At 37.6% G+C, this 26,722-nt stretch overlaps 2 protein-coding genes across 3 annotated transcripts; one reads left to right on the forward strand and one right to left on the reverse strand.

Moving 5' to 3' along the window:
- Positions 1–698: 698 nt before the first annotated feature.
- Positions 699–8,486, forward strand: LOC145768790 (UPF0193 protein EVG1 homolog). Of its 2 annotated transcripts, XM_082580385.1 has the most exons (6): positions 699–785; positions 1,536–1,644; positions 3,313–3,375; positions 5,946–6,131; positions 7,440–7,580; positions 8,133–8,486. In XM_082580385.1, exons 2-6 carry the CDS (start codon positions 1,548–1,550, stop codon positions 8,324–8,326), a joined length of 681 nt encoding a protein of 226 aa, XP_082436511.1. In that variant the 5' UTR covers positions 699–785; positions 1,536–1,547; the 3' UTR covers positions 8,327–8,486. The 2 variants fall into 2 exon arrangements, with proteins under 2 accessions (XP_082436511.1, XP_082436510.1); XM_082580384.1 differs by lacking the exon at positions 699–785 and having other exon boundaries at positions 1,507–1,644.
- A 198-nt stretch (positions 8,487–8,684) lies between these two features.
- LOC145768789 (MICAL-like protein 1) lies at positions 8,685–25,155 on the reverse strand. Its single transcript, XM_082580381.1, has 13 exons — positions 24,944–25,155; positions 24,299–24,492; positions 23,280–23,374; positions 23,001–23,134; positions 21,942–22,790; positions 19,994–20,809; positions 19,311–19,387; positions 16,345–16,439; positions 11,838–11,961; positions 10,702–10,804; positions 10,421–10,494; positions 9,826–9,940; positions 8,685–9,220 (listed from the first exon to the last, which is right to left on the reverse strand). The coding sequence occupies exons 1-13, from the start codon at positions 25,087–25,089 to the stop codon at positions 9,046–9,048; spliced, it is 2,997 nt and encodes a 998-aa protein (XP_082436507.1). The 5' UTR covers positions 25,090–25,155; the 3' UTR covers positions 8,685–9,045.
- Between the last annotated feature and the right edge of the window lie 1,567 nt (positions 25,156–26,722).

The raw sequence follows: 26,722 nt of genomic DNA on the forward strand, positions 1-26,722 counted from the left end.
AAGTTTTTCAATCAATCAATGGTTTATTTGCCAGAAACAGAAACAGTGCATGGTCGAAATATGCAAGTTGTATAGTCTATACCAGTGGTTTTCAACCTTGTTGGTGGAACGGAACCCAATGAAACATTCCAAAAGCTCGAGGAACCCCTGTTCAATAATTTAATTGCCTTATGCAAAAAACATCGTTTGATTAATAAAACTAAATTAAAATACTCAAGTTCAGATTTATTTATGTACAATAAAAATACAAACTGTAAAAAATTACATTTATTCTCATAAAAAATTCAATGAGAAACTTGAGCCTGGTGTTTCTTGCACAAGTCTTAACAATATAATAATAATAAAATAGACTCTCGGATTTGAATGTAAACTTGCGGAACCCCTAGACTTACTGGCGGAACCTTAGGATTCCGCAGAACCCTGGTTGAAAACCACTGGTCTATACACTGCAAAAGTGGCACAAGTTCCCATACTGACAGGGAGATAACGAAACGACCATACGGTCTACTAGTAAATTGCCACCTTACAGAAATGATAACTTTGTCACTTCAGACACAAACAAATGTAACAGAGAAATACAATGTTTTCGCACTTTAAAATACACACCAAAAGGAAAACCAACATTTATTTTAGTTAAAGTTTACACAAAATTACAAGAAATAAGCAAAGATTAGGCTAGATTTCCATAACATACAATTTACGATTCTCCATAGCTTTGTAAGATTAAGACTTTGGTTACTAGTAACGTTTTTCTTCCATTTTTGTAACAGAAATGTCAACTGGAGGTAAGTTTAAAAAATATAAACCACATAAAACAAATCAGGATTTAGTAGTTTGGGTATGTGCTCCACAATTTTTTATACCAATTGCAAACTTCATTGTGAGTATTGTGTAATTGTAGCCTACGATAAACCAACATTGGTCGGACACTCACTTGGTTGTGTATCTAACTAAGAAAATTGAGAATCAAATGCAAAAAAATGATGTTGCACCTAGTTGTTTTTTTTCCTTAATATTAATGATTCTTTTGAGTTTTGGTAGAGAGTTTACTTTGTTGAACTAAAAGCAAACTGAACAACAACACGGCATGTTGGATGCTTTTTTGAATGTCCTTGTTTTTTTAATGTGCTTTCTCGTCCATCATGATAAAAATTCTACAAAAATTTTCATATGTGTCAAACTTTTATCTGTTGTATTGCATAATCCATTCTAGCAATTTTTATTTAAGTGCATTGAAAATCAGTTTTAGATGCTTAGCAAAAATCAAACATATTTACAGATTTTGATTGTTTGTGTCATACGGTAGCCTACTAAATCTTGTATTCTTGGTTAATTTTGCCTGGTTGATATTAAACTGTTTTGTGCAAGCAATTTGAAAAACATTTATCTACATTTATCTAGGCCTATTGAATATTAAACTAGTCACCATATTTATTTGAGTATAAGTTGCACTCATATAACTATTTTTATGTTCAATAATCATGCTTTTTTTATTTAAAGTAAAACAACAGATTTAGTACATCAAACTGTATTAGGTGACTGTGTAAATGAAAATGACACAACGGCAACCAGTCGCCCAAGGTGGCATGTTTGGTGCATCATCCATGCCATCAGTAAGCAATCAAACTAAAGAATTGTTAAAAGGTCAGTTGATACCTCATTAGGAAATTAATCTATTGCTTTTAAATAAAAACATAGATAACTACAAATAATATTAAATGACATATTAAATGAAAGATATTTACACGTGTGAATGTTTAAATAGAAGTTACCGTATATATATAGATAGGAAATTAAAAGTGCAAAACTCTCAACATGATGACCACTCTCATAATCCTAATTTGCGGAAAAATAGCTGGAAGAAACGAAAAGGCTACCAGTACACAAAAAGTAGAAAAGGGTCATTATTATGCAGGGTTGTCGGTATTTTACCCAACCCAAAAAAACCTGGGTGTTTTTTTTTTAAAAACCCACTTAAAAAGACCCATAAAAAACCCAGAGCTTCATATTTGTCCACTTTTTATCAGAAAATTGAAAAAATGAACCAAAGTACTACAAGGTACTTAAAACAAACTTCAAATTAGGACTTAAGGATGTGATTGTGAAGGAAATTTCCAAGGATAAATTGAAAACACAGTGGATATTTCTGTACACAAAAATCAAGCAATGCCACTTTGTACTGCACTAAAACTCATTTATGAAAGAAGGCCTCATAGTTAAATACCCCTAGTGCTAGGGGTGTTCAATTTCGATTAAGGTGATATTCGAAATTCATTTTTCGTATCGGACATATTCGAAATTATAGCCGCCCTTTCGGCTGAACGCGGTTGAAAGTAACTCGAGTGGCGCGAAATCTGTCTTGTCACATTTTGCAAGCGAAAAAAGACTTCGACGCATGCGCATCGTCGATCACGTGACTATCACATGCTCTCGCGGGTCCAACGGCCAGGGATGCCAGGTTGGCATTTTTAATGCCAAATTTTACAAATTTCTCTCAAGAGTGAAGATAGCTAGGTTGTGCAATAGCAGAAAGTGTAAGCTGAGCTTTGTCGCAGTTTTATCCATTTTTTACCGAATCCATAGGCGTCTAAGCCGTGGGGGCAGGGTCGTAGCCAGACCGCAGAGCAAGGGGGGGTCAACTTTTTTTTTAGGGGAGGTCGAAAAAATTTAAACGGGCAAAATCATTATAATTGTAGCTGTTGCTCGAGAATATGTTGATGACTGTTGATATGTTTGTGCCATGGCAGCCATCAAGGCTAAATAAATTAGATATTAATGCCAGTAGGCTATACTGTAGGCTGGAGAAGTTTCTATAATTTTTTTGTATGTTTTTTAAGGGTTTTGAACACTTGAAATGATAAGACTAATTAATAGAAGGTCATATTTGAAATGAGTGTTTTATTGCTGATTGCATTGACAGCATATTTAGATCAATTGGAATAAATTTTGAATGAACTCCTATCTGACTAGCACATTGTCAGAGTGTATGATGCACTAGTAGACCTGGACATTGTGGACATACTAAGTTTTTAACTTTTCACTACAAAAACGTCACGTTAAAAACTGTAAATTTTGTATCCTACGTTCTCCCAAATTTGCACTGTTTGAAAACATTTCTATTTGGTAACTTTATTCACATAAAATTTTTGGTAGATACTTTACAAGCACTAGTAGCCTACTAAAAACGAAACTTTTATATTGTGAAAATATTTTACTGTAATATGAAATGAGTGTCTGAAAATATAAAAATATGGTATGATATGAAATTGTGTTAATATTTCTCATGTATCATTACTTGCGTTTATTTTTCAGTTATGATGGATGAATCCAAACTAAGCAGTTTTCAAAGAAGGAAATTGAATGAAAGTGTGAAAAGTAAGGATTTGACACTTTTTAATACTAATTACTTGCTCAAAGGTTTATTTTGAGAAATGATTACAAATAATTTAATTCAAACTAATAAATTTTTGTAACGAGAGTCAATCTATAATTTTTCAAATTACTTTTGCTGATTATATTCGCACCAGGAGTTGGAAAGCTTTCCAAATCGCTCGCAAGTTTGATTACTAAACAGTGGTGGTTAGGTGAAAGGTTGCCATACCAGTCGTAATGCTGAGATATAAATTAATTAAGTGAGGATCATCACACAGTCGTTGAAATTGTTTGGTGTCATTTGAATGTCAAAAACCATCACTGTGCATCGGAATTGTTGTTTGCAGTATTACACACTGCTTTGCTACAGCATATTCATACGTGTTTCAGCAACTTTATCTATCCAGAGGACTATGGCTACTGTTACATTATGGCCGTTTGTTGGCTGCTGTATCATGACAGTGCTAGCGGTTCAACTGCTCGTTCTATTTCTAACGATACAACCAGGGCCGGATTTATCAGTAGGCACAGTGCTGTATTCGTAAAAAAAGCACAGGGTATACTGTCTCAGATTTGATAAAGTGATAAATACACAACTTGCAAAATACTAATCTTTATTCTACCACAACATGAATTATCAACATCAAAATTGGACTAGAGGTACACAATTGTTTATTTTTTATGAATAGGCCTACATTCCAAACAGCCTGCCGAGAGGAATCTACATCTTTATCCTCTTTACAATTTGGGATTTAGTATCCTTAGCTGATTGGTGGTTTGGCAGCCAGGATCTTACACATTTTTTAACAGTAAATTGAGCCACAGGTGGTCCATTGCAATTAGCCTAAGTTTAGTAAACATCGAACAGCCCACATTATCAATAAGCAAAGATGCTCTTGAACTTGTGATAATATCGTTCAATAAACTGAAACCACGTTCACATTCTGCTGTAGAACAAGGAAAGTTGAAATAGCTGTCAAGAGAGGCTTCAAATTATTGGACACAATTTCAACTTTTTCACTAAAGTCTCTTAACCGTTGGATTGACTGTATTTCATCAATGTCAAAGCGTCTACAAATTCTTCTCACCTCTGCTTCTCCATGACGCAAATTTCCTTGTATCATTATTTCAGGTTGCAAAGTTAGCAATATCAACCAGTAGCTGACCATTGTTAGTGTCGGCATTAGCACAAAGTCTCATTTGCATTCTGCTAACAATGCTCTGAATGAATTGATTGAATGATAAAACTCTCAGAACGGGTTCATGGTACACCTGTATACCATTGGTCCTCAAAGGGTTAAGTAGTTAGTTAGTAGGCTAGTTGTCAAGAATCAGTAGCCTAAGGATAACATACGCACTCTATTTGGAAAACCAGAGGGTATACTATAGTTGCTCGAAAAAGCAGAGAGTGTACTGCGTATACCGCCGTATACCTTACGAATACAGCACTGAGTAGGCAGTTGCCTAGGCCCTAGGGCGGCAAAATATACGAATATATTGCATTGATAATACTGTACGTGAATATAATAATTCACAACAAATATATTCAGATATATAGCAATTAATAAATCTGTTATCACATCACACACATTTATAAACAGTGCGGCAAGTCATCGCCCCTAGAGTACTTCACGCTTGATTGGTTTTCAACAATATGTGCTGCTTAGCGCTTCTTTTAGTTATCTGTCTCGCTTAGTGTGGAGGACTAGGCTTTGTGCAATTTTTTATTAATCTTTGTTCGGTTTGTTTCACTGTTAGTAAATTTAAAGGAGCCTAGAAAAAATGTTTTAGTCAATGTTAGGTTGATGGAAAAGTTGCAGGCTATTTTGTGTAGGCTACTTGCCTTAATTGATGCTTAAAGTATGTAAACAAGCCAAAAAGTAAGACTAATTTACGAAAGAACTTTAGTTTCATGAAGTTTTATAAAAATGGCGGCATTGAGGACAAATGCCTGTGTTGTATCGAAAATAACCATCAAAAATTTTTTTTGGGGGGGGCAGCACTTTTCTTATCCGCCTGGGGCAGCACTTAGGCAAAATCCGGCCTTGGATACAACCGACAACACGTTAGCCATTGAAAATAGACCATGCTTCGCATACTTTAGCATGTACCAGTCGTCATGATCTGTAGTGTGCGTAAACGGGCTTGTTCTTCTCTGTTTTCTTTGTTCTAAGTTTTGACGCTATGAAAATAAATAGAAACAATTGTGCACCTTTTGTTTTATTTCTTCCTTTTCTCAAACTGCAGTGAGAAGCAAACAAACGACCATTCTTTACCTCAACCAAACTAAAAACTGACGAATTTTTCTCAACGTAGTCAAAAAATGAAACGTGTAACTTACAAAAAATGTGAGATCATCTGAAGGCAAGCGCGAGACTAATTTAGTTTTTCGCGCGGGCTTGCGGTGATCGAAGCCAAACGTCACAGTAGCACATGTTCATACGGTCTTGTTTTCTTTCCCTTGTAAGTTGTCTATGGTCTTTGTCATCGCTAGCAAATGAGTTAAACTTACTGATACAAAAATATGTTAAAAACTTTATTGAAATATCTCCAACTTCTCATCCTGTTTTCAGGCGGCCGCTCCCTCCCGGTCAAGGTGGCTCCTACTTGCAGCGAAAAGCAGCAACGCATGGAGAGTTTTCCTCCTCCTCAAAAATCTTTCTCAATGGTCGGAGTTCCAATGTCATCGATGAGAAGTCGAGAGGACATCGAAGAGAGTGGAGCGTATGACCGCCCGCAATTCACACCTAAACCAACCCGTAAGCTCGTTTTACATTAACATTTCTTTATTGGTCAATGCTATTTGACATGACTAGTAGGCCATGCACAATAGCCTACAGCTGTCTGACTTTTTCCTGTGCCATACTTAAAGCACGTGCATATTTGCTCCCATTAGGATAGCCGCGCAATTTGACTATTTTAAAAACTTCGTCGGTTGTAATATCAAGATAGTTTTGATCGTGTCTCGGGATCTCAGACATTGTTGTACTCGAGTACGTTTGTCTTTTATCTGTACACAGAATGTTATCTATTCTTTGGGAAGATTAATTTGTATTATTGGACGGGGACGAGTTTTTAGAAACAACATATGACTTTAACAAGACAAAAGAAAGTGCTGAGAACGGAACCTCATGATCAATGCAATGCAATTTGCATGCCTATAGTACCAATAATTCGTTCTCTTCTCGGCTCTGCTATTCGACAACCACACCTTTTGGTCATAGTCTTGCGAATCCACAATAGGCTAGTAGGGCAAGCAATGGCCGAGTGGTTAGCGCGTTGGGCTCACAGTCGAAAGCCTGCATGTTCGACTCCTGCCATCCGCACTTGCTGTTGTTTCTCTAGGCAAGAAACTTTACGATAATTGCCTCTACCCAGTGATCGATTTCGAGTAATGGGTAGTACCAAATTTAAGTCATAAGTAGAGTAGACAACCGGAAACAGACATTGCCGTCGGCTGCAGCGTGGGTCAGGTGTATGTCGGAAGGCGTACACCGATGCATAGCGCTCAAGTCCGCTTTCCCGCAATGCAGGATAAAGATAAAACAAACGAAACGAAAACGAAGGCTAACTCATTGAATTGTGTGAAAATCGCTTTCCCTAACAGTAATATTGTAGTCAAGGCCTACATACCAGGCGTGCACAACATTCGGCCCACGAACCTTTTTACGGAGATTTTGTTTGTCGTATCCAGGCTTACGCTCGGTGATTGACACTCTTCGTGACCACCTTCAGGCATGCCTTTAAGTGTCTTACCAAAGACACAGCCGCATGCTCATGCGCGGTGTCGAACCGGTGTCCCCATCGAACGTCGTTCCAGAGCTCTCACCACTTGGCAATGCAGCCGACTTTACGGAGATGAAAAGTGATAACGATGATTTGCTACTTTACGTTGTGTTGGTAGCAACTTTTTAGTGACTACCACTCCACCGAACAGCTGTCGATCCCGAAGATCTTAATGACTGATAAATGATTTAACTTCTTTCGCTGTCCAATTGCTTACGGTATTCAGTTTTTTAGTCCGTAGACATCTCCCCCTAAGACCACGATTGTTCTTTTCTTCCTAGGTTCATTAGAACGGGAAAAAGAGAGATTATCGAACATGATGGCCTACGGAGAAGACGTCAAGCCAAAATCTCACGAGCAAATTATAAAAGAACGGCGAGAGAAAGAGGAAAGTGTAATAAAGGTGGACAGATTTGATGAAGGTGAGCGCCTGCTGGTTTCTCGTCACTACAAATGTCATGTTTTTAGAACTCTGGATACTCAGCTCACAATCCAGTGGAGCTTGTTGGGAATAAATTTTTACTCATCGTGGTGTAGCGTGAACTTTAAATTTTAGCTGAAACGACCGTCCTTGCGTCAGTTCGATGTGCAAAAGCTAGTTGCCATCAATTTGAGCGCTAGACGTACGTGTGACTTGTCCGTTTCGATTTGGTAAAATCCGTTTGCGAACAAAAAACAACAGATTCAACTCTCGACGCTTAAACAACGCGTTTCACGGGCAGCACCTAGTGGGTAGAATAATTCACAAATAATAAACGTAATCTCCCTCAATTTCGGTAACCCAGTCTTCACCAGTAACTTCAAGTCTACACGTGCGTGAAACTACCAGGGTTAAGCTCCCAAACAGCCTTTCTCAGTCTGAGGATAAAGATTCCTACGACCAAACAAATAAGTTATGTGATATTTCTGATTTCATATAGAATGCCGTAATTACTATAGCAAGTTGAATAGCGAAGTATATTTATCATTTGTAGTTCAAAGTGAAATAGAAGAACGAAAGCAGTTCTTGGAAAGGATGGAGAAAGCTGGGCAAGGAAAGAAATACCGGCCTATAATTGCTTCACAAATATCGCAGCTGATCCGAGAAATGGAAATCATTGATATGAAACGAACCAACGAACTGGTTGAAGTTCTAAACAACATTGAAGAGAAGAAAGAAAAAAGTTGAATGTTCCCTTCTTTACTTTTTTGTCACCACTCTTCGCCTTAAGATTCACGAATCCCAAGGAAACGAAACCGAGGTATAACATCCGAAGATTTGCTGGGAGAAAACATTCTGATACTGGCAATCTCTAGCAACAAGAGGACACCATGTTGATTAGAATTTTTATATTTCATTTAATCTCTATACCACAGGAATCAAAAAATTGCACATCATTATGAAGATTGCTTTTCATCCCATGGTTACTGTGAAAAAACTGTAGCAGCAAGTGCAAGTAAGATTTGGTGCAATTAGCAGCTGGTGTGTTCCGTGTACAGTTTTAGTTGTATGATATCTGCGTTAAAAAAGTATTGTAAAAGCAAGTGAATAAAACAGTTAGTATTTAAAGTTGTGTTATAATAGAGAAACACAAAAGAGAAGCTTTCGCCAAAAGCATGATCAGTATTCAGCAGCTTGTAAAATTTGTAACCGTAAACACTGCATGACGGCAATATTGCTAAACCAATTCGCGCTGCACGAGTAGCATTTGCACAAAGACGAACTTTACCACAAGTGAAAGACGAGTAATCGGAAGTGAAAACAAACAAATATTTAAAAAGCAACTAAGATATGATTAGTCAGAGCTGACCTGTACACATTATAAACGACTGTGTGATGAAGTTATAAAATACAGTATGTGAAGATGTAAATTCAGACAAAAGTAAGGGTCATCAAGAAATATGGCGTCATGTGCTGGGGGAGGTTGGCAAATCCCCTTTGGGGGACTTCGGGGGTTTCTTTCTCTTGCTGAAGATTCTCTTCACTTTGTTTTTCTTCTTCTTTTTCATTACTTCTGAGTCGTTGTGGGAATCGGTCTGCAGCATCTTCATCCTGTCATAAGCGGCATCCTCCTCTTCCTCCCTAAAGATCAAGAGATTAAAGCTAGTAGCATTTGCACGGTGTTGCGACGGTGCCATATTTTAAACTGATTGTCCTACTTTGGTATCATGCACGTTACAACGTCCGCGTTTTGTCGCTTCTACCTTTTTCTAGACCTCTGCTGTGCATATACTGCTTTTCGTTGTGATGGTCAGAAATAAAAACAAACTAAACCGAAAGGTCAGTTTCTTACAGAATGGGAACATTGTCGGTATGATGTATAACGTTGTGAATACGTTTCAAAATGGGTACCCAGCTTGCAGAGCTGATGTAAAATAGAAATTTCGTTTTCTTAGTGGGCAGATAGTGGGCAAGGATGCCATACAAAGAAATGTCTGACGCATTTGACAAGAAATGGGCAGAGATTGTCAATCGTTAAAAAAAAACAACAAAAAGTTCTAGCCAATTTTATCTATGTACAAGTTTTTTTCAAGTAAAATTCAACGTACATGAACGAGATTGGTTATGAACAAACGCCACGCACAATGCAGTTGGACATCTAATTGTCTGATACACCAAGTAATGAGTTATACTCATACCCATTATCTTATGCCAGTTAACAATTGAACTACCAAGACGGAACATACTTGACTCTGGCTTCTTCAATGGAGGTGATGATTGTGTTCCTTCTCTCAACGATGTCCATCAGTTGTGCCAGTAATTTACTTTCTTCTTCCTTCTCTTTGTCGGACTTGTTAACGTCTAATAAGAAACATTGACTGCATGATTAAAAGTCTACACACATTTAGGAATGGTTATGTATCAATGCACTGTAGTGCGTGGTTGTGGAAGGATGGAATGTGGTACTTTTAAGTATTTTTTCAGGCAATAAAATATTCTTATCAAACATTAAAGAGCCCAAAATGATGATACTAAACTCATGTTCAGGAAACGTTTTGAAAACTAGACTGTTTTCATCTTCAATGCTATTGAATATCTTTCTTATATAATACCCTCCTTGTTCGCATGCTGTAGCCTACAGTTTGAATTTTAAATGGTCTTCTGTACGCTTAATAACGAACGAAGTTGTTTGTGAATCTCTAATTCCAAGTGCAGCACGGGGGTTGTTTTCCGGGCTGCTTTGGAATTATAGATGCATGGAAAATTTCGATCCGTAAAAAGAAGTGGTTGGAAAGGAAGCGGTGGTTGAACTGCCATACTCTTTAATACGTTTATACGTACCTGGTTTGTTCAAGAGCTTTCGGATTTTAAACTCGACATCAGCGTGTTGTTGCTCTAAACGTTGTTGTTGCATTCTGAAAATAATGCAGCTTACTGTAGTCTCAGCAAGCAAAAGTTTCTTTATGTTGTTTTATCGTCTACGACGTGAAAACGGTGTAAAAAGTTAAATTTTGCAGTCAGGGGTAGAGGTAGTGACTGTTCACTCAGCCTGGTCGCACAGCAAAGTAGGTTGAACAAGTCTCTCGTTTATACTGTTGCTTAGTTAAAGAGTGTGTACTTACAAGAAAACAAGGTCAGTTTCCCTTCTCACAAGAACATTCTTCTCTTGTACGAGATCGAACCAATCTCCAAGCAACTGGTCACTCTCACTCTTAAGTTCAGCTCCTAGAAAGGCGATTATTTTACCTCATGAACGGTGACGCAACAAGCTTTTTTTTTAAATCACGTAAAAATCTACAAATCATGCTTTAGCCGAATCATTCCATCGGTCATGATGAGATGATAAACACCAGGGTATGTAATGGCAAAGAACTGACGTAAGAACATCAAAACTTACAACAGATTCGTTTCAACAATGGGGAATACAGACGACAAGAGACGAAGCAATTGAAAATAAAAACTATGTTGTGGATTTTGGTTATCTTTTTATTGCCCAAGAAGGAGTTCAGTGATCTAGACGCAACCTTGTGCCATGGTGGCAGTGATTTACTTTTGCACCAATAGTTCAGGATATGACAGTCTACTGTAACTCGCAAAACTATTATTTTTAATCGCATAAAAATGACATTTTGTAACTCTTTGAGTTAAGACAAAGGTCCCGTACTAGTTATTGAGCTTTGGGAAATGGGATGATAAGGTTCTCATTATACTCGCATTCGGCACTAACGAGAGTACGGTGGGCAGTTTCTTTCTCTCTGCGGCCTTTCCTTTAGCAACTATGCCCAGCCAATTTCTTACACCCTGGGTAGAGGTAAGCGGTGTTTTTCAACAACCAGCTGAAGCCGGAAGTTGAACTAAGGTTGCATAATTGGAAAGCCAATTGAGTAGCTTACAAGAAAAATTTAATATCGGGTATTCCATCATATCTAAAATATTAAATACTGCTGCACGCCCAACAGGGTCTGCTACTATTCGATGAGTCCGATTCAGTGAGTTCCTAACCTCTAACCCCAAACCCCTAACCCTAAAACGGCAATGATAATTAGGCTACGGTACCCGATAATTTAAAAAAAAATTGAAAAAATCCCCCGTTAAGGGATCGGACTCACCGAAACGGGCCATTCCGCGCCCAACATACAGTAGCAGCTTAACTAGTCAGAGCAGAAAATATATCACACTGCAACATTGCAGGTATGTACATTTTGTATATAATAAAAAATACAATAAAAGCTAATCAATTGTAGTTTGATATTCGAACCTAGATCCATTTCATCTCTGAGGACTTCCTCCAATTTCACTCCCTTCTTTTCTAAATCTTTCAATTGAATGTCGAGAATTGTCATTTCATTCATTATCTCATCTTCCGTCATTTGATTTTTCACCTAAACATGAAACGAAATGGAAATGGGTTCATAGATTTGAAAATAAATAGTTTATCAGTTAAACCAGTAAAACAAAACGATGAAAGCCAGTAGCCACGTTAATAGAGGTAAAATAACCTCTCTGACTGAGCTTTCCTTATACTATAAGTTATAGTGAGGTAGATTCAATAAAACATCAAAGTAATATTTAGCACTTAGTTCAATTTAATAAGTGTATTTTAACATGCATGCAAACCAGGGCTTTGCAGTTGAAGCTGGCGCAGCAATGTAAAAGTGACACAACACCGAAGCAGTGTTATACTATGCCTTTATCAAAAGCCTTGCAAGGTAGTCTCATCTCTATAGTTTGAAGCAATGAATTAATCCTTGTCATTCATGGGCACATATGTCATTTCGACGTTACATATTTTGACGCCTGGTCTAATCAAACATCGGCGGCAATGTAGCGAAATTCTGGGGTAAAATTAGCCAGGCTCAAACGATAGTTTGCATAATAATTACTGGATTGCATCGTTCAACACTATAGAATTTAATTCGTAAACAAGGTGAGTGAAGGGTGACAAGTCCAATATGGCAAGAAACTCACAGTTCGTGGTTTTCGGGCTCCTAAAGCTACATCTTCACCCAGTGAAGGCATGCTGTAGGCTACTATGCTTTACAGTAAATTAAATCTATTCAATAGATTGTCGTAAATTTACATTTCTTTTTGCAGTAGTAAACATAATAATATTTTTATTGCTGTAAAAACAATACGTCATTAAAATTATAACAAAATGCGTTTTTCTGATGATTGCACGTTAACTGAGCCTGCAGTCACAGAGAATGCAAGATATTTTTTTTTTATAATCACATGTCTGGTAAACTGTATCTCATTCTGTATTTAGTAACAAAACATAAGAAACCACACAAACCGAGAAAAAATGTTCGAGAAGTTGAAAACATGTAATTGCAGTCGGCTAATTGAATTGGGAGCATAAGATCATCACTATGATCTGTCCCAGCTGACAAATCAATCTTTTTTCCCATTGAGTTGTCTACTGGAATAATGATCTTGCAATGCTGTTGACTTGACAGAGTCAATGTGTTTTTTATGGACAGGAGACTGACTAAATCATACTTATTTGAAGATAAAATTATATAATAGAGTTGCCTGACTAGTACCATAGATCATTGCTAGTACTAACAATGACACGCCAAAGGTACAGTTATGATACACTATTGAGCTTACACCAGTATAGCTTGCCCTGACTGTTCCAACAAAAAACGTTACCACACATTGGCATGCGTACTTTTTCTGTTACAGCATTTTTTCTCTAACACTTCAAACTTACAAACAGCATTGAAGCTTCCTTCAAGCCATCTTATTCTAAAATAAAACCTTTTTCATAAGAAACTAAAAATTATACATTGACGTTGGAGAAGAAAATAGGAAAGCGAACAAGAATGACACGTATGTCCGTGAGTGAAAATCAATGTATTTGTGATTTTATGTTTGCCGATACATGTCATAAAATGACAATTTCCTGAGTTTGTTTACGCATCCTCTGCTGCACCCATTACCAATTGATACAAGAAACACAGCACATTTCTCTCTAAACAATGTGATAGCAAGTAGGCAATGTCCTTGAAAGCATTTTAGAATAGACCAAATTGTGGGACTGCTTCCAAACTAAAAATATCCACCAAGTCTAACCAACGTAACTTAGATATAGCTCCATAGTAGGCTAGATCGAACTGCAAAAATGCCTACCTAAAATCCCTACAAATTTTCGAAAATTCTCCGAAATGGATTCTCCGAATAGTAGCAGGCCGCGCATGCTCAGTAGTCAGTAGCACTCTAATACCAAAAAGGTTTTTAAACCGAGCCAAATGCATAAACTTGAAAAATACATATCGATGTGATAAGTCAACCCTCAAACATGCGTCATTATATTCTATCCTTTAAAAAGAGTAGCAGACACATTTAATCAAAAAATCGATCGTTCATTATTGATTGGGAGATTTGCGGCATTCAAAATGAAAAAATAATGAAATTAGAAAAATTTGCCATAAGATTTTTGCCACAAAGCTAATGTGACAATTTAGGGAGCTTCTTTTATGCCATAAACCTTGCTTTGCCATAACCTGATGAAGAGGTCACTTCTTTTCTGTTAAAGATGAACTACAAAGCAAATATTCGACAAGAAAGTAGAGTTTACAAAATTGTTCAAAACAACTGAGCTTGGCAGTCGTACAGAGATTACGTATATATAAACCAGGAAGTCTCTAACGAATGACCATGTTTTGTTAGAAATTTACCACCACTTTACAAAAACTTTCAGGTTGTAAAATACGGATCACAGTATAGTTATGTAAAAACTGTAGTTTCACAGCGAACTTTTTCCGCTAGATGCGAATGCTGCATTTGCAAAGCAATGCAACAACTCAAACAAACATTGATAAAAAACATGTGCCAAGATATGTCATACAATGACCAGCTGCATTGACAAGATGTCTGAGCATTGGCAACAAGCGTTCAGATGCAAAGAAATGATCCTATCTGAACTAACGTCACAAATAACGTAACTTCAACGTCAAAACTGACGCTAGCATCCCACCGTTCTTCAACAAAACAGCTGGAGTAAGCTCCATTTTTATTGATACGGTAATTTCAGTCTCCAATCTCTCTGCAATCCTACGTGTGCAAATTAAGCCAACTGAAGCCTCATGACCTTGACAATTGTACTCACATGCCTGTTTAAACGAAGTGCAGTGTCGATAGAATAGAAGGATGACGTTAGTATCGCCACTTCCGACAAACGTCAACAAACCTAGACTATGCATACACAGTACAATACACAATGCATGTTATCACCCCCTAGGTGGATTCAAATGGTTAGTTAGTGCCGAATTTTGGAGAAAGCAAGTATGCAAAACGAGGACACAAAACACGACAGCAAATACCACGATCAAAAACCACCATATCGGTGTGTTGAATCTAAAGCAAAAGTAAAACGTTCCACGAGTTGATTGCCCTGTTGCTCACATCACATGACGCAAAGTGACATGCATTCTCTTTGCTTCAGTTGCATGACAAATCGGATGGTTAGTCTAGCGCAGCATATAAATATGAACGCTTTCAGAGAAGGTACTTTAATTGACAAATTTACCTAAGACATAGCAAACATGTTATTTTATTAGGGAACGTTCAAATATTATGTAACGCTTTTTTTCCAAATTTTTGACCCCCCCTCCCCCATGTAACGCCAACGTAACGTTTTTTTTAACCCCCCTCCTCCATGTAACGCTTTTTCACTACAAATTCAGCACAACAAACTACCATTCCGTACTCGAAAGCGTTACGTAACGTTTTGCTTGAACCCCCCGATGTGACGCTAACGTAACGCTTTGCATAAACCCCCCCTCCCCCTCGAAGGAGTTACGTAATATTTGAACGAATTTATTCACACATCCAGGACAAGAAAAGCACCAGGTATATACAAAATAACTTTCCCAACTAGGCAGTGAATTAACGATGGATTGCAACATCGATCCCAATGTTATAAGCCAACAACAAAAAACATGTATTCTACAGTGGAACAGTTCATGCTTCAATGCGTCGTTCACGCATTGCCGTTCACATCTTGAAGCAATTTAATTTCATCATCCAGGCGACATTGCCTCGGCCATGCATTCATGAAAATAGAACCTTTTTGCCTCGAAAGTGTTAGCGGTCAAGATTAAAATAACCCGGCCAGCATACGAAAACAAACGCCATATCTTACCAAATTTAAGCCGAAGCGATCTTGGAAAATAAAAGTAGATTCAAGATAACATGGCATTATGAACCATTGATGCAGTCACGAGAATTTAGGAGCAATGTCACAAATTTGTCACAGGTGAGTTGACAACAAGCTTTACCAAAGTGCGAATCTAAATTTCATTGTAAGCTGATATACTTTTGATAACCAACCTTAGGCTAAATGGACTTTTTTACTCTTTGAAATGACAATTACGAGAAAACAAAGTATGATCACTGAATTTCAAATCACTGTAAAACACCTTTCACTTGTACCAGTGTTGCCATATTGTCTTGGGTGGTCGAGCACAAGTGTCAAACCTAGTTTAGTATTGGCATGATAACAACACAACAAAATAACATAAAAAAATAAATATGCACAAAAACTCTATTTATCAACTACTATCCGACTAGAAACTTTCTAACTTCTATCAAACGTAGCAGGTCAGCCTCCAATCAAATTTAAATGCGTTCGAGCGTTGACAAAAATTGTTGATACAATCAGGTCAGCAAATTATCTCTTTATTACATTGATTCCAGGTCTGTAGACGTTGAATCAATAGAAAAAAGGTCTGACTTGCTGACTGAAAGATTACCCCACTTACCCTTCGCTTAACCAAGGGGAAACCAAATCCGGGGGCGGGACGGGAAGGCTTGAAGAATTGCTTTTGAACAGGTGACTTCACCTGCTGTGTCGGACCTGAATAAAGGCAAATAAAATTCAACAAGAATTGATGTTCTGCCAATAGTACTTTCGCAGGGCTCCCATTCCTGGTTTTTTAAACCCAGATCTGGGTTTTTTGCTACCAGTCTGGGTTTTTAAGTCTTTTTTTTTTTTTTTTTATAAAATGGGGATATCTGGCTTGTTTTCTGCATTTTTAACTTTTCTTAAATATCAATTGATTTTGCAGAAAATTATAGGAATTGCGAGCTGAATTACCATTCAAAGAAATTATTTTGCTACAAAATATAGCCTAATTAAAATAAATTCTGTCTGATTTGACAGCTATAGGCTAGTTCTCCCTCTTGATCACAAATGAAGCATTCAGTTTTCAGTTTGAGTACCGGTAATGACTTTCAGTCAAGTTCAATTGCAGTTTTACCAGGATGCTCTACTGAGTGAATACCACTAGTTTTGGTTCAATTGCTAGTTTTGTTTCTACAGTGTAGGACTGATTGTTTTAAATAAATGAATAGTGGTTTGCCTGCTGATTAATTAATTGATATACCAATCAATCAATCCTTTTATGTTTCGTCATTAACGCGTACCGGTACAAATATTTACGATGTCTGAATCCGATGGGTGGTACAAAATTTAAAGATAGCAGAAAGTGCAGTAGACATCTCGAAGCTTTTCTCTTAGCTATTATAAACATGTGTTTTTTTTTAGGTAATTTGTTTTTTGTTAGATAAAATCTAGGTTTTTTCAAACTTGTGGATGTGAGCACTGCTTTCGCAGCGCTGAAACCGAGATATAGCCCAGTTGTAATGCTGCCCAGAAAAAAGTTACTTAAAATGTCTACTAACGCAAATGGACACTTGACATAACCCTGTTGAAAAGGAGCGATCATTCAATTGACTGACAAAAGCAGCGGTTGAGAACTATGTGGCAGGAACTAGTGGTGCGGTACTGATGAGCCCAGCCTCATGGGCGAAACACGTGTCGATCGCTGAGTTCCTGCTACACTCGACTGCCGAGAAACACGTGTTTTTGGAATTGTCTTGATGGCTAGTGTGGAGGCTACACCGGTATGGTTAGCGAAACACAATGCTCGCTGTTCTATAGTGAGTAGTCAGGTGGTGGTGACGCCAGGAAGATCGCTTCTTTTCAACAGTGCATATCCTTGGCGACAGTTGGTTTAGTTGTTTTCTTTCCACAAAGGTAAGAATTCAATTCACTGAAAAAAGCAGCGGTTGAGAACTATGTGGCAGGAACTAGTGGTGCGGTACTGATGAGCCCAGCCTCATGAGCGAACACGTGTCTATCGCTAAGTTCCTGCTACACTCGACGGCCGAGAAATGACATAACCCTGTTGAATGAAACTTCATTTTAATGTGTTAAGTCAATTTACAAAAGGTCAATACTTTTAACACTTTCTCCGATTCGCAATTTTAGCACCTTTACTTGCATCAAAACTAGTTTGGCCATGGCCTTTGGTTTGACATTGAGCAAGCTGTACAAAATTCAAATACACTTTCCTAACCAGAACAGTAGTCCTTTTTTATTTTGGTAATAATACGTTCACACATAGAGGGATTTACAGACTGGGAAATGACCGTAATGTTTATGCTGAAAGCTAAGATCAATTGCATCTTACAAATGTATTTCATATTCCACATGAAGGTGATTGACTGGTGCAACAACACACGGTCCGTGATGTTTTCCGTGCAGATTGCTGATTTCATTTACACAGATGGCTTCCTGCGTGGGCTCAATTGCTTTGATTTGCCGCTTTTTGTCATTTCAACATCCAGCATCGTTGCATTATTGTAAGAAGACAAAATTGTGTTTCCAATTTACCTAAAACATCTGCGATTGACATGCACATTACACACATGCTTTTTCCTAGGCAATTAAGCGTCATGTGATTTTGACTCTCCGCTTCTTTGCCATTTCATTCTTATGCTTTTCTTTTTTCGATTTTAACGGACCACATTGCCAATGTCAGAGAATTCAAGACGTTTTGATAACATAATATGACATTTTTTTCTTGGAAGCACACAAGTGTGCAGTTTTAGTTAAACGAAAATAATTAATATTAGAACCCGTCCAGATATGTTGTAGCCCAGCTTGCAAATTTTCTATTTTGACATGGTTTCAACGTCTGGCGATGTTGAAACGACGCAAAGTGGCTGCTTTGTGAGCTGAAAAGCCATGGCTCGTGATGTCACTCATACTTATTGTCAAGGGACAAGCTGTCACGTGCCAAGCAACCAGAATGCATGTGATCAAACTTCCAGCAAGTTCCAGCCAAATTGCAACCTTTTTTACGCATTGAGGCGCAATAGCAGTCTCTTGACAACTTCCTCGAGCGATTAATTAAACGATTAATAATCTAAATCTGCGTCATAATTTCATGCACGAATTTAATTTTGAAAGCAAAAAAGAGCGTTATTGCAACGTATAAAGACGGAAATAAGTAAATATCAAAAATCAAACGCTCCGCGACATTTGAGGTGTTATAACCATGGCTATCTTGCTAGCAAATCGTTACTTTCGTAACAGCTGCTCCACCGTTCTATCTTAGCTACAGATGCAAACAGTATAAAAACTTAGTTTCTCAATAGGTTTAAGATTAAGCGGGAAATAGCTGACAGGGGCAAAATGCCTCCTTTCCAACAAAGCTAAATCAGGAAACTGGGGTCTTTTTGTGCCAAAAAAACAGCATTTGAAGAAGCAAAATGTAGGCCGCAAGCTAACTTTAGCTTCATCCTCCCTGGCAAAATTCTGGGTGCACTGCTGATAAAAAGCCAAGTTTGATTGTCAATATGAAAAGACACGATTGTTTCAACAAAGAATAAAATCGAAAAAACACACTATACTTATAAATGACAGATTTAAAGTACTTACTTTTTATAATCGTTGTGTTATTTTGTGGCATTGACGATTGAACTCTCACGGCCGTATCTTGCGTTTTTTTCACTTGCCTAATGAATAAAGGTAAAGTGAAACTGAAAGTTGTTAAAGCTATTCCAGTATCTGTCATAAAGTGGCAGATGAGAATTGCACCATGTGGGTGAGATGCATTTTCGAAACTACTAGTCAACTGCAGGATATTGAAGCGTTTGCCAACAGCTTCAACAAGTTTCAAAATAACAATGGAACTTAGAATCATGTTCTAAAACTTTGCATAACCAAAACCGTTGCAAAACTGCAACATCAACTGATGGTGAAATGATAAGCTTTAACAACTTAACTTTTCACATTCGTACTTCGACATGTCATCCAGCACAATCTAAAAAATCTAACTTTGCTTAAGTTTTACATAAATACAAAACCTCTTGACTTTTTGCTATAAAGACAAAAGAACAAAGCTAAAGAACATTGATTGTGAAGCATGAGCACTGAGCAGTATAATTAAAGGATCACACTTCGCTCAACAAAGTTTCGTCGAAACAAATGATTTGTACTGCAAACTTAAGTAGAAATGCGCAACTATGAATGACCTGGCCTGTGGCGTGTAGGCTACTAAATATGCGCCTTATAAAACTGGCTGATAAAAAAAAACAAGTTAATGCTCAGTGATCACCTACTTTTTAGCAAGTTGTACCATTTCTTTGCCCTTATTCTCTGCAACTTTTGAAGTATTTTGTTTGGCATGGGTTGACAAAGCAGGTTCCTGTTTGGCAACTTTGGCAGAAGGATGTGGCGAGTTGGATTCAGACAAGTTTGGCAACTTGGGACGAACCGGTACATGAGATTTGGGCTCAGAAAGGGGTGAAGATGTGGGGGTTTTAGTAGGCGAGGGGTTGGTTAAACTTTTAACGTCATGGGTTTTTACTGAAGCTCCCTGATTTTTTTTACGAGTTGGGGGCAAAGGCGTATGAACAGTCTTTTTTTTGTCTTCATATTCATCAGTAAAAGGGTTCAATCGAGCGTCGTCGGCACTGACCGTGTTTATGGTCATTGTCCTGGACTCAACAGACTTAGATTCTAGTTTTGCGTCGTTGTCAACTTTGACTGGAACGTCTTGTTTTTGATCCATTTTCACATCCCCTGTTTCGGCGAGAGTTTTTTTCTTGGGCGAGGAGTTTAGACCTGTTGTGGCTACGCATTGTTTTTCTACTAATTCATCACCAGACAGATTGGTGCTGTTATTAGCATGTAACTCTTTAGCATCGGCGTTAAGCTTGCTGTCGGCACGTCCATCAAGAGATGGAGTTGTTTTCGTGGATGTCGATTCTGATGAGGCAGCAAATGGCTTCAAACTGCAGTTCGAGTCACCTGTGCTGACGTTGGTTTCACTAAACTGGCTATGATTTGCTTCAGAACCAAAAGATGAATTATTGGAACGCGGACGGGTTTTAGGCTTATCTTCACTTGGCTCATTCGATGAGCTGGCTCGACTCCTGAAAGAAAATAACAGCAATTAATAACTATATCCACAAAAGTGAAGTAATATCATGTGCAACTGATCAAATGGAATGTATACGATATAAACGGAAATCTTTTTCAGTAAACATTGAAAGACGGGCACAATGGCATCACTTGATATTTCAGACAAGAAACCATTCAACGATTGTCCATCTCAGCCAAAAAATGTCTATTTTACATTACTAGACGTTGAATTTTTTTTACGTGGCTGAATGTAAAAACATAAACTTTTGCAGTATTGAGTAGAACAAACAGCAATTATAAAGGATATGCATTATGCAACCACGTGCTATTGAGAGAAACGCACTGCAAGGATGCCTGATTTTACTAGTTTTATTTAACGGTAGCCTATGTCAAAACTACGTTGAAAAAAAAAACAAAAAAAAAACGGAGAATTAAAATTATGGGGCGATGAGATATTAGTTTAAAGATCTGACCACGATGGATGAGTCGGACAATGGACGACATAATATAACAAACGAAATCAGTGAAGTTATAGAACAACATGGTAGGAAAACAAATAAATGTATAACTGTTATGGTTGGTCAAACAAGTTGACCGGCTAATGCTGTAAAAAAAACAAGTACGGTATCTATCCTACAACCAATGGAAAAGAACTATATTCACAAAACAATTAATCAGAAAGTTGGAAAAAAAATGAAAAAATCGTAAGAAAAAGTGAAAGATCCTGATATGAAGTGGGCTGGTTGTTGTAGTTGTCAGAAACTACTACCTAAATATAAGACACATCAAAAAGACTTGTGGTGTGTGACATATAAGACAGTTGGAAAAAGTGCCATAGGTTACAGATAGAACATGTAATTGTAAATGAGATGTTGAAGATGGTGGACGAAAATAAGTTTGATTGAAAGCATAAAAAGGCAATATCAAAGGCAAACACCTTTTGTAATGGTGGGCTACTGAAGGATGTGATTGGTATCCGCACAGAAGAAAAAGGCCAAAACGAAAAACTTTGTGAAGAACGAGAAGTCTTATCATGAAATAAAGAAGAGAATAGTGAACCTTCCGAGATTCAGAGAAATGAGAAAGTCAACCATCCGAAATAGGAAATATCTATACATTTAAATCAAGCCATTTTCAATCTACCTCGGTTTAGCTTGTGGTGGCTTTGGAATTTCACTGATCAGTGGACTAATTGCTGGTAATTGTGAATCATCTTTGCCACCTGTTGAACTTTGTTCGCTTGAGGATACGACACGTGTCTGCTTCACGTCAGCAAGACTCTTCAGCAAGGAAGGCAGCATTTGCTTGTTTGCGTCTTTACTAACTTTTTCGTTTTCATTAAATGACTGATGCTTTGCACCTATTTCACTTTTGGACGTTGAACTAACGGTATGGCTTTTGTCTTGTATTCCATCTGCAAATTCTGCACCGGTTTTGTGCTGTTCTGAAGGTTTTTTAGACAACTGGTTAGCATCTTCACTTTTGTGTGAGGCTTGGGATGGCTTGGGTGAAACGACATGGCTACTGGTGGTGACGTCAGTCGGCACAGTATCTTGTTTGGCACTCTTACTTTCGTTTTTATTACGCGCAGTTGATGCAGCATTAGCTGTGTTTTGTCGAGTATTACTCACTACAACTTTGTTACCAGTGGAAGAATGAGCTTCTTTGGAGTCAAACTTTGTGGTTTCATCATAACTCAATGCCATGTCTAATACCCTTGATGCACGTTTTGGAGATTCATTCGCTTTCTTTTTTGGGGAATTATTCGGTGAAGTAGTCGGCTTGTGTACAGTTGACACATTTATCATTGGTGATGGAGGCTTCGGAGATTCTTTTGCTGTCTTTTTAGACGAGCTGTTTGGTGAAACCGTTGGTTTATCTACAATCAATTTTTCTGGAGCTTTAAATGGGTTTTTGCCTGTGTTATCGTTTGTTTCGTCATGGAATGGGGAAGACCTGTTCCTTTGATACATTCCGCTAAGTGATTTAGTTCTGAAAAAATATCAATTTGATTGCAAAAACTAAAAACTGTGCATCAATAAAAAAATTAGCTTAATTAGCAGAATACTACAATTCACTTACACAAATAATTACTTATATACCTTTTAACCTTTCCCACACATAACCTATTGAGTTTTATTTTATCACACATAGTTGCACACTTGATATCACATATATAAACAATAAAGAAGCTTTTCTAACCTATGGCATTGACGATGATATATCTTTCCTTCATCGACATAACGCTCCACCAAGTGAACCTTTTTCTTGCAAATTTCACAAACACTGAAGATTTGCTTTTTCTCCACCAGTACTGGAGTAGGTGAAATTGGAACCTGGATAAACAGCAGTTTATTTACCTACAATAAACTGCAGTCTAGGGACTATTGCGCAATGTTTTTCATATCATAGCATTAAATAAGCATTAAGCAATGTTAAGAAATTGTTTAGTTTGTTTTAAAGTATATATAGCCTTCGTACCTTTGATTCAGTTGATTCTGGAGTAGATTTTCTTTTTGCTTCAACGAGGTCTGGAGTATTGGTTGGTGAACTACTGCGCTTTAAAGCTTTATCTTCTGTAAAACAAGTTTAAAATTTAAGTAACTTTAATATATGTTTCACTCAAGATAATAACAAAGCACCACATTTGTACTAAAAACCACCCTGTGAGTGCCCATAGATAAAAGTTATTATTATTTGTACTGGTTCATGAAATAGAAGTTCTCATGCAAAAGTTTTCTCCTAATTTGCAGGAACAAGATTATGAACAAAGTTTTTTTTTTACATGTATTAGCCTGTATCAGGCATGTGAAACCTTTTTTTATATGTGGACCAAACATGAAACTTTGAATGATAACACGGGCCGCATCAGTTTTTTTTGAAAACAAGAAAAAATTTAGAAATGGAGAAATATTGACTACAGCAAAACATTCTCAAGTTCAGCCTCAAATTAAGCCCAAAAACTAAAAAGCTAGTTGCAAAAACCAAGCACCAAAACATACAACCGCAAATTAGAAAAAAATGACACAAACTCAAAAAATAAAAGCCAAGTTTTTATTTGGGGAAAAGGGAAAATGCAAGGTTGGCAACACACTTAGAACTGTGTGCTAAATTCGCATTGTGAAATTGCGAGCCAGCATTATTATATAACAAAGCTTCAGCGCAACATTAATACACAGCGCATAAAAATTTACACTTGCTTTATTGTGAACTACATCAAAAAGTGCGGTCAGTTATTCACAAAGTTTTTACGATTCATTACTCTCGCAGTCTTGCATTCCGGAAACAATGAAATATAATTTGAAAAGGCTAGTATACAGCATACACTTTCAGTATTATGCCGAGTATTATGCGGGCCAGTACGACCGCCAGTTGCACATGTTTAGCCTCTATAATAAACCAAGCAAACATTAACCAAAGCTATAGTTTAAAAAGGAGGTTAGAGTTTGCATATAACTGTGAAAAATATAAGTTAACAAACAAAATTGTTACTAACATACCAGCAGGCTTCATGCTATGTAAGCAGTTGTAATACTGTGAAACGTAAGTAATTATGCTTAATTTGTCTGGGACTTTCATAGCAACCATGTCCTCTGCATCAAGTAATGCTGCAATACCCAACTCCTCTTCTGCTGTACGAAAAGCAAGCTGATTGTTGTGAAGAACATTTTCTTTTGACAAAGAATTAAAGTCTCTAAAATAAAAACAAACAGTATATAAATTAAGCAGTTTATAAAAACAAAACCAATTTCACAGCTTAAGGTTTGACTGTTTGATATTATTTATTTAATAAAAAATAGTGTTGGAGTCAAATGCGGTACGTAATGTCTATCAGTTATAATTTAAAACATACTGCATTACTGGTACCAGTAATTTTTATTTGTTATTATCGACTATGTGGCCGAGTGGTGGGAGGGCCTGAATGACACTTGAAAGGAATCAGAAAAATAAGTTAGAAATTGTTCTAAAGCATGCAGCTGTGTCATAAAAATACAATAAATAACATGCAAAAGAAATGGTGTCAGCTGACTTAGCATTTCTTCACTCCTGCCAGCTGCCCTGTATTGTATCTTTGATGTGCAATGTTCTGTTTTTATTGCAAAGGGCACAAGATATGATTATTAGTATCATTACTATTCACTTACATTAAGTCAGGTCTGAAATGATGTATTAGAGCACAAAACGCAAGACCATCTCTCCATGAAGTGGTCATATTCACAACATTCACATCCTTGTATCCAACAGTGTTATTCTTACACCACATTTGCAACGCCTTCATTTTTCCCGCCATTTTATACAAATAAAACACAAAAACACTTAAAACGTCAAGCTTAGCTCAGACTACATTAAAACTGCACAAAATCTGAAATAAATTTGCAATATGTCATAGTCTACACCACATCTGCTATTCAAAATTCTTAAAATAGTGTAGTAGCACACTTTTCTTGATCGGTTTTATTCTTGTTTATGCAGTGATTCTCTTGCTTTGTGGCCCTCTAATGAAAAAATAATGTCCATGGCTTTCTACTTTAATAGAAATTCTGCTTTTCTACTTTAATAGACATTATTGATTACAAATTTCACACAACCGGGTCCGATAACAAAGAATTACTTTCTTAGTCAATATGAAATTTGCTTCTTGTTTCAACTGTGTAGACCTGTTCATTCTACTGCTCTCACTCAAATGTTATTGACTCTCTGCTAACAAATGGCTTTTAGATTTTATTTTGATAACCACCATACTAAAAAATGATTTGTATACAACATTGTAAATTGAACCGCTGTACATAGAATCAAATACCAATTGATGTAAAAAAAGTAGCCTATATGTTGTAAACCTCCCAGCATTTATTCAACTTTGAATGTGATTGATTTTTGGCAGCAATAACCTAGCTCACCATACCTATTGTCAATTACCTACTTTGAAAAAATAATATTCTATAATTGCCTATCAGAAAACTTTTGTTTTGAAAGTCGGGACTCATGTTGTCAACCTCCTCGTGGTGAGTCCCGGTAACTGCACAAAACAGGCTAATGACAACAAACAGAGACACATCAGGGCGTCTCTGGGGTGGTAAAAGGATAAACCCTCGGCCCCAGAGTTCGAAGAAAGAAGCCAGAAGTCCCAACATCCTACAGCTTAACGTTGAAGGCCTTACGACTGCTAAAATCGACGTCGTACAAAGAATAGCTCAACGACAAAATGCCCTTATCATCATCCTCCAGGAGACCCACTGCCACAGCGCAGATAGGCTAGTGATCCCAAATTACTCACTAGCTGGGTCAATCCTAAGCAGGACACACGGCTTAGCCACATTTGTCCACGAGAAGCTGAACTGGAGACTGGTTGAACAATCCCCTTCAGACTCAGAGATTGAATGGCTAAGTGTGGATGTCAACGGCTACAAAATCGTAAACATCTACAAGCCACCTCCCTCGCCATTCACTCCGACGGCCATCCCAGTGTACCCCCACCCCTGCCTCTATGCTGGCGATTTTAATTGCCAGCACGTCGACTGGGGATACCGCATCACCAGCCCTTCTGGTGCATGTCTGGCTAACTGGGCATCAAATAACAACTATGCCCCACTGTACAACCCCATAGATGAAGCCAGCTTTACATCCGGGCGATGGGGCACTGGAACAAACCCAGACATGGCCTTTCCTAGCACTGGCAACGACAATCAGCTTCCGGACAGACGTGTGCTACAGAAGTTCCCTCGGTCCCAACACCGACCTTCTCTCATTACCGCAATACCGCTCAAGACACCAATTCCGAGTGAACCAGTCAAGCGGTGGAACTTCCGTAAAGCCGACTGGAATCGCTTTAGCCTCCTTACCAACAAGTTCACAAATGAGTTACCTCCACCTAACTGTCACAATGTGGACGAGGCCTACCAGGACTTTTGCAACACCATCTTAAC

This window comes from Aplidium turbinatum, chromosome 4 (assembly GCF_918807975.1).
Source record: "Aplidium turbinatum chromosome 4, kaAplTurb1.1, whole genome shotgun sequence".
NCBI lineage: Eukaryota > Metazoa > Chordata > Ascidiacea > Aplousobranchia > Polyclinidae > Aplidium > Aplidium turbinatum.